Source organism: Amblyomma mixtum, chromosome 5, assembly GCF_055824585.1.
Source record: "Amblyomma mixtum isolate Tamu chromosome 5, ASM5582458v1, whole genome shotgun sequence".
Lineage (NCBI taxonomy): Eukaryota > Metazoa > Arthropoda > Arachnida > Ixodida > Ixodidae > Amblyomma > Amblyomma mixtum.
The window spans coordinates 135,179,733-135,193,630 of NC_143016.1; the positions used below are offsets into that span (position 1 = coordinate 135,179,733).

Genomic DNA, 13,898 nt, shown 5'->3' on the forward strand with positions numbered 1-13,898 from the left:
AACCTGTTTTCGTTAGAACGTGGTAATCTATACAAAAAACCTATCTTCAGTTTGTCCTAACCGTCCCCTGAGGAATTCCAGACTTTATGAAGCGCACATTCACATGCCAGCGCCCTTTTTGCTCAAGACAATTCTTGATCATTAAAATTCACGGGCAGTCAATGCGAATGACGCGCAGGGAATGCCTTACCATAAGGGCTGAGATTTCGTAGGCGCTTTGTGTAGAACTGATTTCGCTCATACCAATGACACTTTAACTTCTTTCTTCACCTGAAGCGGTGGTTCTCATTTCCCGTCGTTCCGTCTCACTTCATGCAACGTTTGGAACAGGATGAAGACCACGGTCGCCAAAGCACAGAGCGAGAGGCACAGGTGCGGTTGACCAAAATGACGACATTCAAAGCAAGTGCGATAGGCTGCCTGCAAAACACGCTGCTCGGAAGGCTGCTTCCGATGGCCGAACGGCTTCAAACAACGACCAGCGCAGCTGGTCTGTTCGCGCCGCCACGGGTATTAATTAACGTCGCCGGTTCGAACCGCGTGATCGAATCCTAGATGCGAAGGCCCCATTTCATTGGAGTCGAAATCTGAAAATGCCTGTGCACGATGCGATGCCATTGCACGCTAATTCCCTAAAATTCCACAAATTTCCTTCCCCATGCAGAGTAGCATGAAAATTGATTTTTAAACGTCGGCTAAATTCTCTGCTTTTCATTAAAGGGTTTCCCTCTCTCTCTAAACCCAAGCGCTCCTAATTAAACCGGAGACCTTCATTAAGGCACCCCTAATAGCCCATGGCCAGCTCTGTGAACTTCATCCCACTACAGAACTATAAGGTACCATACCATGGTACCTTATATTTCCTCCTTCTGCGCTTTGTGTGTGTGTATTCGTGCCTTTCTTTTGTCCCGTCGTCTTCGCGCAGTTTTGTTTCGCTCTTACCATACCATACCACCTGTCTTCTGGTACGGTTGCAAGATGTTCCGAGCTAATAAGCTATGTCAGTTATTCTGGGTGATTTTTTTTTTAAGTTTACAGATTTGTACTTTAAAACCTGCGAGTCTGTGTAGGTGGATGGACTGTACAGCAAGGCTGACATCACGTGCATATGGGACCTCAACAGTTCGACAATTAAGTAACTGAAGTTATCTGTTCAACTTTCTTGTTTGATTTTAAGAGGGAAGGTTACATAGCGAAATTTAAGGCCGTCTACAAAGTTAGTGAACTTTCTTAATCTTCAATTTGGTTTGAAATAGCTAATATCCAAGATACGCAACGGAAAGCTCATTGAGTCGCCTTTCCCGCACCGCATATTTATTAAATAACGTCGCTGCGGCCAACGTTTTTAGATCCCTCTCAGTTTGAAAGCTGCGGTGCGCGGATTGTCGCCTTTCCGTTTCCTTCCATGCGGTGGCGCTCGCCACGCTGTTTGCCCGACCAGCGTGGCCCTTCGCGTCTACGCCATGGCCACCGCCGCCTGATTTGGAGCAGCCAGCAGATATCAGCATGGAAGATATCAGCTGTCCTGTGCCAGTTGTTGGCAATGACGCTTATCTTACAGTATACAAAAGCTTCAAGCAAGGGTGCTTAAAGCATCCCACCAAAAAGATGCTAGAGTTTACCAACATTGTAAACAAAGCAATCCCGATTTCTTTGAAGGAAGGTCCCGTTTTTGAAAGGGACGTTTCTTGGGAGCTGCTAGACGAGCTTAAATTGCAAAACCTTGTTCGGCTTGGATGTGCAGAGCATATGGCCACTTTTACATGCCAAGTGCTGCATTTTGTCATAGTGACACGCATCCACTTCTAGGCGAGAGACGTGAACCGTCGGCTAGAGAACAGAGAAATATTGTCATTGCAAATAAAAAAGCTCGCCTTCAAGTAGCCATTCCCTCCGTGCTTCCGACTTAGTGTGTCTGCATTTAATGCTTGTCTGTGTTCAATGAAATTAACATTCTAAAAATGAAAGTGCAGTACGCTGCTCCTGTCTGTGCTATCATTGCAAATAAAAAGCTCTTCTATAGTTATTCCCTCCCTGCATCCAGCTAAGTGTGTCTGCATTTATACTTGTGTTCTCTGAAATTGGAATTCTAAAGAACATGCAAAATGCTGCTCGCATGTGCGGTGCTTCGTTGATAATATAGCGCGGAATTTCGTGACTGATCTAGAAGCGCAACATCGCTAGTTTTATCCTTTCATTAATGTTTCGTGCATTCTCCCGAAGAAATATTGATAGCTCTACTCCAACATACGCATATCATCAGCGCTAAACGTCGCAAACGTGATGCGATAAAGCGCAATGCAAACGATTGGTTTTTTGCGAACTGGCATCAGCCTGCTCTTTATCTCACCCTTACTAGGCAGGTGAAACATTTCTTTAACCTTGAGGCTGAAGTTTAAACGTGACAGCTCCAAAAGTACAGCAAATTTGAGTTCGACGTGTTCGCTCCCAATGTTATCGCGGATGAGAACAGGCTGTCACAGCAACTGCCAAGCGCGAGCGCTCCGGCGCCTCCGGGCCGACAGCGACAGCAGCGCCGCGTGGTGAGTGGAAGCGGACGGGGGCCGCTTTCTCGGGCGCGACGCGGGGGAGCTTGCAAACTGAAAGGGATCTAAAAACGTTGGCTGCGGCTCCGTCGCCGAATTTAAGTTAACTCCTTCTGCATCAAAATGCCCAAACGGCGTCTGTATTTGAAAAATAAAAAATGCGAGCGACGCCATTTCATTGTGTACTGTATAATACTGAGAGAGAGAATGTACCGTTGAGTTCCCGGGAATAGTTCACTGTGTCTGCAGCATATGCACCACAGATGCGCCTCATGAGTTCCTACTGATGAGGGATGAATGTGAACAATGACAACCAGTCATGAACGAGACATAAAGTCTAAAGAATTTTCAGCCGCGTCACACTTGATGTCCAGATACCGATATCTTATGCCCATATTATGAGCTGGGCTCCTATGAGAAGAGAAACTGACGAGCGCAACGCAAACACCAGCTTGCGAGAAATGTACCCGGAAGACAGGTTCATCCTTCGACAGGACGAGGAAAAACTGATCTCGAATAATTCTCTTATAAAAATGCTTCTTGAGACAGTGTTGAACTTCTCATGAGCAGACTCAACATGTCATGTTGAATTTGTGTTGGGACCAGGATGGCCTCGCGTTGGTGAATTATTGGGGCCGAGTTGAAAGTCTACGGAAAAGTGGCCACTGTGCTAGATTTGAGCATACTCAACAGAATTTCTGCATTGCTGTCGTGTTGAATTCGTGTAGAAATAACTGGGGTGATTCAACACATCAATCTCGGTCGTTGCAAAAACAATTCTTAGGAATACGTTCCTATTGCGTCACGTTGGCCTACCGATGCAATTTTCGGCAGTATATTAACATTTATTGCTAAACTTTCTCGTTAACTTGACGCTGACATCCCCAGCCGTGTAGTGCTCCACACATACGCACCAACACACATGTGTTAACATCAATACATACATAAACTCTCGCCTATACGACCATCAGACAAAGAACATGGAACAGTTAGCACATGAGGCTGCAACATGGCCTCACTCAGAGTTCATAAATTTTCCATGTTAAGCGCAATCTCGGCTTCACCCTTATATACTCCTACACATGGGTGTCCGGACCTGTGCAGGTAGTGGCCTGCCGAGCAGCAATGTTATGTAAATTATAACTATTACTATTCATTTATTTTATGTGCAGTAAAAGTAATCGAATTCACGTGCAACGTTCTGTTAGTTGAAGACCTTGACTCATTCATGAACAACCGAAATAAAGAACTACTTAGGCGCCATTTTTTATGAGCGCACACACGAATCCTCCGAAGTAGGTATGCCTGCAAGAGCATATTGTAGCGTGCAACGCCAAAAAGAACACCCGCGCAGAGACGAAAAACCTGCGGCGGTCCCCTAGTGGTTCGAGCGCGCGCGAGAGAGCCAACTAACTTCTTCCTCTTCTAGCGCATGCGCTACTTCTGTCTCTTCTTCGAATGCATGTATCACTGCCCCCCTCATCTGCAGCATCGACACGATGCGGCTGGGAGTGAAAAGTCAGCGAAAGGGTAGAACACAGCTGCAGTGGACCGCAGTTCAGTCAGGTAGCCGGTCGTGGTAAGGCTTCATGCGAACAACGTGTACGACTTCAGTTCGGTGCGACCGGCGCGATGAACAAGCTGTCGGGGCGGGAGCAACTGCATAATTCACATCACTGATGCGGCGCACTACTTCGTAAGGGCCGAAGTATCGGCGCAGCAGCTTTTCAGAGAGCCCGCGGCGACGAACAGGTATCCAAATCCACACAAGGTCGCCGGGAGCATAACTGACGAAACGGCGTCCACAGTTGTACTTAGTGGCGTCAGCCTCCTGTTGACGGTGGATGCGCAGGCGGGCCAGTTGACGCGCATCCTCAGCACGCTGAACGAAGGTATCTACGTCGATGTCAGCGTCAGAGTCGCAGTAAGGGTCGACGGGCAACATAGCATCCAACGGAGTGGTCACCTGGCGACCGAAGACAAGCTGAAAGGGGGTCAGTCGGGTTGTTTCTGCAGGGCGGTGTTGTACGCAAACGTTACGTACGGCAGAATGGCGTCCCAAGTTCGATGCTCGACGTCAACGTACATTGATAGCATGTCGGCTAGTGTGCGGTTGAGTCGCTCTACCAACCCGTTTGTCTGCGGGTGATACGCCGTAGCACGTCGGTGGCTCGTGTGCGTCAGAGTCATCACGGACTGGGTTAAGCGGGCCGTGAAAGCAGTTCCCCGGTCAGTAACAACAACGGCGGGTGCTCCATGACGCAAGACAATGTTGTGGACGAAGAACTGCGCCACTTCAGCAGCAGTGCCTTTGGCAAGAGACGTGGTCTCAGCGTACCGTGTGAGGTAGTCAGTCGCAACGACTATCCAACGCTTTCCAGACGAAGACTTCGGAAATGGGCCAAGGAGGTCCATGCCCACTTGATGGAAAGGGGTCTTCGGTGGATCGACGGGGTGAAGAAATCCGGCCGGTTTCAATGGAGGAGTCTTCCGACGTTGGCATTCACGGCATGTTTTGACGTAGGCCCGCACCGATGGGAGTAACCTGGGCCAATAATACTTTTGTCTAATCCGCGCGAGTGTACGGCTGACTCCAAGGTGGCCGGCGGATGGTGCATCATGACAGGCACTCAAGATCTCAGACCGCAGCTGCGATGGTACGACGAGTAGGAACACTTCTTCGCTGTTGGCAAAGTTGCGCTTGTAGAGAACACCAGACCGTAAAGTGAAGGTGTGAAGCCCTCGAAGAAAAACACGCGGAATGGGAGCTTCACTGCCTTCGAGGTAATCGATGAGCGGCGCCAACTCCGTGTCCGCCCTCTGAAGCTGCGCCATTTGGGTGGTACTAACAGAGCCCAGGAAAGGAAAATCATCGGTGGTTTCTTCGGTATTGATTGGGATAGGCGCGCGCGACAGACAATCCGCATCCTGATGCTTGCGGCCAGACTTGTAAACTACTGTTAAGTCGTATTCTTGCAAGCGTAAGCTCCATCTAGCCAAGCGTCCTGAGGGGTCTTTGAGGCTCGCCAGCCAGCATAAGGAGTGGTGGTCGCTTACCACACGGAAGGGTCGTCCGTAGAGGTACGGTCGGAACTTGCAGATGGCCCATATCACTGCAAGACATTCTTTCTCCGTCGTAGAATAATTGGTCTCGGAGCGCGTAAGTGTCCGACTAGCGTAACTGATGACCCGTTCTGCACCGTCTTGCCACTGGATCAGTACTGCACCAAGGCCAACATTGCTGGCGTCAGTGTGGATGTCCGTGGCAGCATGCTCGTCGAAATGGTCGAGTATCGGAGTGCTTTGCAGACGGCTGCGAAGCTCGACAAATGCAGCCTCTTCATCGGTCCCCCAGAGGAAGGGCGTGTCGTCACGGGTCAGTGCGTTCAGCGGTTCCGCGATTTTCGAGAAATCTTGAATAAAGCGCCTATAATAGGAGCACAGGCCTAAAAACCGGCGAACGGCCTTCTTGTCAGTTGGGCGTGGAAAACCTGAGACGGCAGCAGTCTTGTCAGGGTCCGGGCGAACACCTTGTGCGCTGACAACGTGACCAAGAAAGCGAAGTTCCTCGAAGCCAAAATGGCATTTCTCGGCTTTGATGGTGAGTTGCGCGGATTTGAGCGCTTGTAGCACAATGCGCAACCGCTCCAAGTGTTGGTCAAAGGTGGGCGAAAATATAACGACATCGTCCAGGTACACCAGGCAGGACTGCCATTTCAAGCCGGAGAGGACAGTGTCCATCATGCGTTGGAAAGCATCCGGTGCTGAGAACAGACCAAATGGGAGCACTTTAAACTCATAGAGGCCGTCAGGCGTCACGAAAGCCGTCTTCTCCCGGTCTCTCTCGTCCACTTCGATTTGCCAGTACCCGCTTTTAAGATCCAATGACGAGAAGTACCTGGCGTTCCGCAATCGGTCGAGCGCGTCATCTATCCTGGGCAGCGGGTAAACGTCCTTTTTGGTCACGCTGTTAAGTTTCCTGTAGTCCACGCTGAAACGCAGAGTATTGTCCTTCTTTTTGACAAGAACCACAGGCGATGCCCACGGACTGGTGGACGGCTGAATGACATCGTCTGCAAGCATCTCGGCAACCTGATTCTGAATGGCTTCTCTCTCCACCGGGGAAACACGATATGGGCGCTGGCAGACGGGTCGCGTAGTCTCGTCAGTGATGATACGATGCTTGGCGAGTGGAGTTCGGCTGACCTTCGAGCACGTAGCGAAACAGTCCGCAAATTCTGCCAAGAGGGCCGACAGAAGATCCCTCTGAACCGACGGCAAGGCAGGATTTATTCTGACTGACTGAAGAACGTGATGTGGGCCAGCATACTCCGGAGAGGGTCCTCCCACGGTGCACAAACCTGGAACCTCAGCAACGTCGTGGAGGAAGGCAATAGCCATGCCTTTGGCCAGGTGCTGATATTCGTTGGCAAAGTTAGTCAGGAGGACGTGGGTGCGGCCGTCACGTAGTTGGACGAGACCTCTTGCAACGGCAAGTCCCCGCGTAAGCAGCAGTGGACTATGGCTGTCCGCTAGGCCCTCGTAGTCATGAAAGAGGTCGTTCCGCACGAGCACCAGAACACTGCACCGCGGCGGCACCGTGACGTCGTTCTCGACAATGCGCAGAGCGTTGCTGCAGGGATCGCGGGAGTCAAAGCGCGCCACGGCCTGTTTGGTCGAGAACGTGACACGTGCCTCCTGAAAGTCATTCACAGCGCCGTTCGACTGCAGGAAGTCGATCCCCAGAATCAAGTCTCTGGAACACTCGGGGAGTACGACAAATTCACCAACGTACGTAAAACCACTAATCCCAACTCTAGCCGTGCACTTGCCCACAGGGGAAATTAGGTGGCCACCAGCGGTGCGAATGGGGGTCCCCGTCCATGGTGTCAGAACCTTCTTAAGTTCTCCAGCGAAGGCACGGCTCATAACAGAGTAATCAGCACCGGTATCGAGCAGCGCGGTAATGTCAGTGCCATCAATTGTCACACGCAAATCGGATGCAGCGTATCTGATACTGTCGCTGCCTCTCTCTGTCCGGGTATCGTCGGCTCGAGGGTTCCGCGATGGAGGATCTTGACACGTCCCGACGTCAGCGGCCTTGCCTCCAGAGGTCGCTGGTGTTAGTTTTCCCGACGCGGACTCGGCGAGCGACGGCCAGCAGAGCTACTCTGGCGGCCAGGGCTGGAAGAGCGATAACGGAGAGGCGAAGGGGAACGGGACTCGCGCCTTCCAGAGTAGGCAGGGTTCTGGCGTGCCCAGAGATGCTGTGCAATCTCATGCGGTCGTTCGCCGTTCTGAGGGCAGGGTGCGTCGGGATGGAAACCGCGAAGGCCCACTTGGCGGTACGGACAGGCGCGGTAGAGGTGACCAGGCTCCCCACAGTGGTAGCAGAGAGGCCTGCGGTCCGGTGTACGCCACAAATCCGACTTGCGAGGGCGTGGCCCAGCTGTAGCAGATGCGGTTGCAGAATACGTGGCGATGTTACTCACGGAGGTCGACGGGGTCACACCGTAGCCAGGCACGCTTGCGTGACATGTGCCGATGTTGCTCACGCCAGGCGTTGGGGTAATGGGACCGTAGCCTGTCGTGCGACGTACAACAGATGCGTACGTGGGTCGGTCATCGAACCGGGATGGCGCTTCGGGGACAGGAGGTGCCTGCGCAGCCTATCGCACCTCGTCCCTGACAACTTCGGACAGCGCTGCCAGCGGCGCAGGTGCAACCTGAGGCAGATGGATCCGTTGCAGTTCCTCCCGGACAACGGAGCGAATTAGTTCACGCAAGGTGTCTGCACTGCCGCCGAGACACGACGAAAAGCCTTCGGGCACCATGCAGTTGATGTCCCGGTTGTACTGGCGGGCCCGTTGTTGCAGCGTCGTCTCCATCGTGGTCGCCTCGGTTAGAAATTCCGCCACCGTGCGGGGTGGGCTGCGCACGAGGCCCGCGAACAGCTCCTGCTTAACCCCACGCATGAGATGGCGCAGCTTCTTCTCCTCTGTCATGTTGGGGTCGGCGCGCTTGAAAAGACGGGTCATGTCTTCGGTGTACATGCGCACGCTTTCGTTCGTGCGCTGATTTCGGGAGTGCAGCGCAGCTTCGGCCTTCTCCCGGCGGTCAGCGTTGGGGAACGTAGCCAGGAGACTCCGGCAAAACGTCTCCCAGGTGGGAAGTGTAGCCTCGTGGTTTTCAAACCACGTCCGAGCAGACTCTTCCAGGGCAAAGTAGACGTTATTCAGCTTGCGCTCGTCGCACCAGCCGTTGTAGCGTGCGACCCGCTCGAACGTCTCCAGCCAGTCCTCAGCGTCTTCGAACACGTCACCGTGAAAAGATGGCGGTGTTCGCGGTGGGTGGCAAAGGATCGGCGCCAGGGGCCTGGTGTCAGTGGCCATGGCAGTTGGACTCGACGGTAGAGGCTGGATCGGCGGCTGGGTCCTGGTGTCAGTGGCCATGTCAGTTGGACTCTGCGGTCGAGGCTGCGTCGTCCTTGTTGGCGGGGGAAGGGGCCCAAATTCAGGCGACTCTCCGCGGAGACGGCGGCTGGGTCGCTGGTGAACCGGTGTGCGGTCCGTAGTGACGCTGTACGGAGTTTACAGGTCGGGAAGCGTACCCAGCACTGCTCCACCAAACTGTAGCGTGCAACGCCAAAAAGAACACCCGCGCAGAGACGAAAAACCTGCGGCGGTCCCCTAGTGGTTCGAGCGCGCGCGAGAAAGCCAACTAACTTCTTCCTCTTCTAGCGCATGCGCTACTTCTGTCTCTTCTTCGAATGCATGTATCAATATTGTACCACTAGCGCTTTTTTTTATGCAAGAAGATAACTTTGAGAGGTCTACGAGAGTGTTAACAGGTGCTGCATGCGTTCTTAATATGTATACTGTGATAAGGTTCTGTTTACACCACGCATGCCGAACTGATTTCATTTAGTTAGGCTTAGAAATGGCTGTCCTGACACTAGACTAAACGTAAATTCAACAGAGATTACTCAACGATTACTGTGTTGACTACGTCAAACAAAAATTTGATTAGCAGATGTTGAGTAGGCTCAACATACATTGGGGTCATGTTGGTTTCCAGATGATTCAACAAGAGCTCCAACTGAAGCTCAAAAGTCATTTTTGTAAGGGTTGCCTTGATGCCTGGCAGACGCTCGCCAATTCCAGCAGGCTTTAATGCGCCCAGAGCACCAAGAGAAACTTCATGTACTTTTGGGCCTTTGGTGGTTACGGAGTACGGGCAGTGTTCATCGCGGACAAAGGCTGCAAGGTCAACCAATGGTCTTTTGGCAGAGCATCTTGCTCGCATTCGGGAGGTGCTGGGTTCGATCCCCAGTGCTGTCGGGCACCCATTGGTTTTCTATTGGGTACAAGATCTCCCCCTGCCTGGTGCTAGGCTTTCCTGGAGTGAACTGCTTGGGAAAAGGATCTGGGACCAGGATCTTGGAGCTCGGCGTTTCTTTTCGCTTGGTGATGGTTTGGTGATGCCCAATTGTTGCCCTTTTCTCCAAGCATTTCACCCCGAAGAAAGCCGAGCAGCAGGCCGGGGAATGCTTGTACCCATAGAAAAACCGATGGGTACCTGGCAGCACTGGAGATTGAACCCGCATCTATTGCATGCGAGGCGAATGCTCTAACCACTAGGCTACTGCTCCTCCTCCACGTGTGTTTTGACCACCTCTGCCCCGAAGATGAATCATGGCAAGGTTAAGGCGGCCATTAACCTCAACACGAATTGGACTGTGTAGCCACATCGATGCACACTAAGAGATCCCGCAAGCACCCCGGTGTTGCTTGTAAATCTGTATGCTGAGTTTCAAAACATATTTTGTGCGCATTCTTGCTTCCTCTGCCGTCAACCTCAAAGCAACAGTACTGGAAGGCTTTATTTGTAATTTTTCGCGTATTATTCTTCAATATATTGCATAATATTTCGAAGCTAAACACGTATTTGTGACTTGTTGAAATCATTGTCATCCCCCTGAAATGGGGGTGAACAGTAAGAATAAATAACTAAACAGCATACAAGTATATAAGAAATTTGTTGTCACCAGCATGCTAGCATTCCACCAGAGAGTCAGAATTTAAACCGGTGCGACTATTCTACATGCAATAAAACCATCACAAGTATATGCCCTTCGATGCTTGTGTGCACAGGTCTGCCACAGCCTTCATTTTCCTCCCTTGCGTAAGAACACATTTCAGAACATATTTTATTTCAGTTGAAATTTGAGTCCTTCGAAGAGGCATGAATTTGGTACACTGTTTCGCAGAACAAAAGCCCCAGTAATTTGTATTTACGAAGCGTAAAAGACTTAGTTTTCTTGTCTTAAGACTCCCTCTCACCAACAAAAAGCTACCGGCGATCGAAAGCAACTTATGTACGAAAAAATATAATACTCAGCGGGCGCATATATACCGCACTGAAAACCTCGGGAAACGAACCATTAACCGCACAAGGTGCTCACATACGACAAAAAAAAAAAAAAAACTGCAGGCATGGCAATCAGCAAGACCTCTCGCCTTAGTACTAACCAGGTCAGCTGCCGCTGGGCTACTCATGCACATGGATACCTCGGGCCTCTTTTTGTCGCAAATTTACTTTTAGCGACGTAACTCACTTACCCTGCATTTTTTTTTCGCCGCTTCCTCTCCCGAATGCTACTGGCCCTGAGGCTGTGCAAAATAAACACACGTGAAAGGGAAACCGAACCCAGTAGGGCTAGGTTACACGCGGCGAAACACTTCACTTCCTGATTTCGCTTTTGTCAAGTTTTTGCTCTCTCAACGGGTCTTACTACTGAAGCGGCTTGTCCACAAATATTTGGGGCGGAGAGGGGTACTGGACAGGGCGCGGGTATATATACGAACCCGGCGCAAAGGAGAGTTAAGAAACTGAGCAGCTCTCGGATAACACGCACACCGTTGCCGCCAACTGGAGAGAAACATGAAGTCCCTGGTGAGATGGATTTCTGCAGCTTTGGGTACCTCGTTCACGCATTCGCTTGGTGCCTTGTATCCATAAGCCGGAAGCGTGGTTTGAATACCTGTGACACAGAACTATTTGAGCTTGTAGACGTCAATGTGAAATCCATATGCGGCCAGCGTAGGAACAGACAACTAATTACCATGCATTTGAGATATAAATGAAGCCAACGTGCAACTAATGAAAAACAAAACACACCTAGTTTTGAAGCAAACATGCAACTAATGAAAAAAAAACATTTAGTTTTATAAATATGGGTTCCCTATGCTAAACAGGAGATACGATATCAACACAGTTATAGCTGTATCTATGACAGCATGGGTTGGACAGCTGTGGGCACTTGGTATTCGATGAAGGAACGAAATCTCGTAATTTAGAAGCGTGAAAACTGAACCTTAACCCTACGCAGGATCGGTCGCACAGTATGTGCCATTTGTGCAGTTTTCATTGAAATTACCGGTCCTTAAGAGTGCACCGAAAACTGCACTACAATATGTACGCTCCCTTTTAAATGCCTTCATTCTTGACACAGAAATATAGGTGAATGGACAGCAGTGAATTTCGACATTACATTGTCGCATTTTCTGACATCCCGACAGCGAGCACTACTAAAGACATGAGGCCGCAAACAGACACCTTCAATAGCCGACTGATAATGTTAATCACTAAAATTTACTGGCGTCTTAAAGGAGGAAAATTGCCTGAAAACTTCATAAAAGCCGGTACCTGAGATTCGGACCGAGCAGGCTACCAGCAATCAGACACGCTCTCTAACTCGGGAAAAGTGGAGCTAGGCTAAGTGATTACTTCAAACTTTTCACATTTTTTTCCTGGGTGGCTGCAGTTCATGCGCTGTCCTGTTATAATATCCGCAGAACCAAAAGTCCAGACATACGAGCTCTTAAGTGGACACAGTTTCTGTGCATAGAGTCGTGATAAGCTAACCTATATCATGCTTCAAAAGCAACGCCTGGATCTGAGTAGTGAACAACTTCAGAGAAGAAAAAAGTTTGTGACACAATTCTTGTTTCTGGCAAAACTTGAATGAGTTAACCTAAACCACCTGATTAATAGCCGCTATACTGCACATTGTGTGGGACACGATGCAGTTAATAAAAGACGTCAATATCGTCAAGAGAATTGCAGCAGTAGGCAACCCACGGCGCTAAGTACTAATGCGTAGATTTCTCTTTTTTTTTCAGCTACCACTCATTACTCTGTGCGTTCTGGTTTCTGCTGCTATGGCTGGTTACGGCTATGGTGGTTACGGCGGCTACGGAGGCTACGGTGGTTATGGAGGATATGGCCACGGTGGATATGGCGGCTATGGGGGATATGGTGGCTACGGAGGCTATGGTCATGGAGGCTATGGCGGCTACGGCGGCTACGGAGGCTACGGCGGCTACGGAGGCTACGGTGGTTATGGAGGATACGGACACGGCGGCTATGGTGGTTACGGACACGGGTACAAAGTGATAAGCTACGGACACGGACATGGCTATCACGGGTAGCTGTACAAAAATTTTGTATTTATTTACGTGCTAATAAACATTCTTGTGACTGTGACGCACTTGCTTATGATGTGGTTCCTGCTTTGGCAGCCACTGCGGAATGAAGGAAAACTGTTGTGGCTAGCGGTGCTGCAGGTGTATTGCGTCGAAAGAGAAGTTCCTAAAAGGGCGATTTTATCTCCGCCAGGACGACTTACGTCAGTTGTTTCCTATATGCCTGGTGCTTCAGGGAAGCCCGCCACTGCTTGAAAAAAAAAAGGAGGGGAGGTATGGAGATTTCAGGCAAAGAGGAGCTTCCTGCGGTATCGTTATATAAGTGTTGGCGGACGTTAAAGAAACAGTGCATCATGTTCGTTACTAAGGTTACCATTTAAATTCTAATAGTTAAGGTTTAATTATTACCAATGGCGCATGACTGTAATAGGGACTTATAGCCCGCCGTTAGTGACGCCATATCAGTATTTTTAAACTTCGAAAACGAGGTTACCCTCGCCGCTGTGGGTCAACGAATTCGGGCTATTTCTCTTGTCATTCAAGAACAGTCCGCCTGCGGGGAGCGCAAAGGTAAGTCCATCAAATCGCGACCCCTCTGTGACGAACCTGTCACGTGGCTTTCTCTGCTCCGCCCGTGCTGGAGGAGATAAGTGGCAAAAAGTGCGGAGCACCGCGGTGCGGGCGGGGCAGTGAATGTCCCGTGGCACGTGCGTCAGGGAGGGGTCGCGATTTGATGGATACCTCTCTGCGCTATTCTCTGGGGCCCACTTTCCAATGGCGCTAGAAATCACTTAAATTTGTTTAGCCAGAGCGACGAGAGTAATCGCGTTTACTAAATTCTGAAGACTTATATCGCTATCACTAA

The 13,898-nt window shown here is 50.4% G+C and overlaps 1 protein-coding gene across 1 annotated transcript; it reads left to right on the forward strand.

Moving 5' to 3' along the window:
* Nucleotides 1-11,489: 11,489 nt before the first annotated feature.
* Nucleotides 11,490-13,039, forward strand: LOC149343840 (uncharacterized). Its single transcript, XM_089546070.1, has 2 exons — nt 11,490-11,501; nt 12,731-13,039. The coding sequence occupies exons 1-2, from the start codon at nt 11,490-11,492 to the stop codon at nt 13,037-13,039; spliced, it is 321 nt and encodes a 106-aa protein (XP_089402196.1).
* Nucleotides 13,040-13,898: the final 859 nt, after the last annotated feature.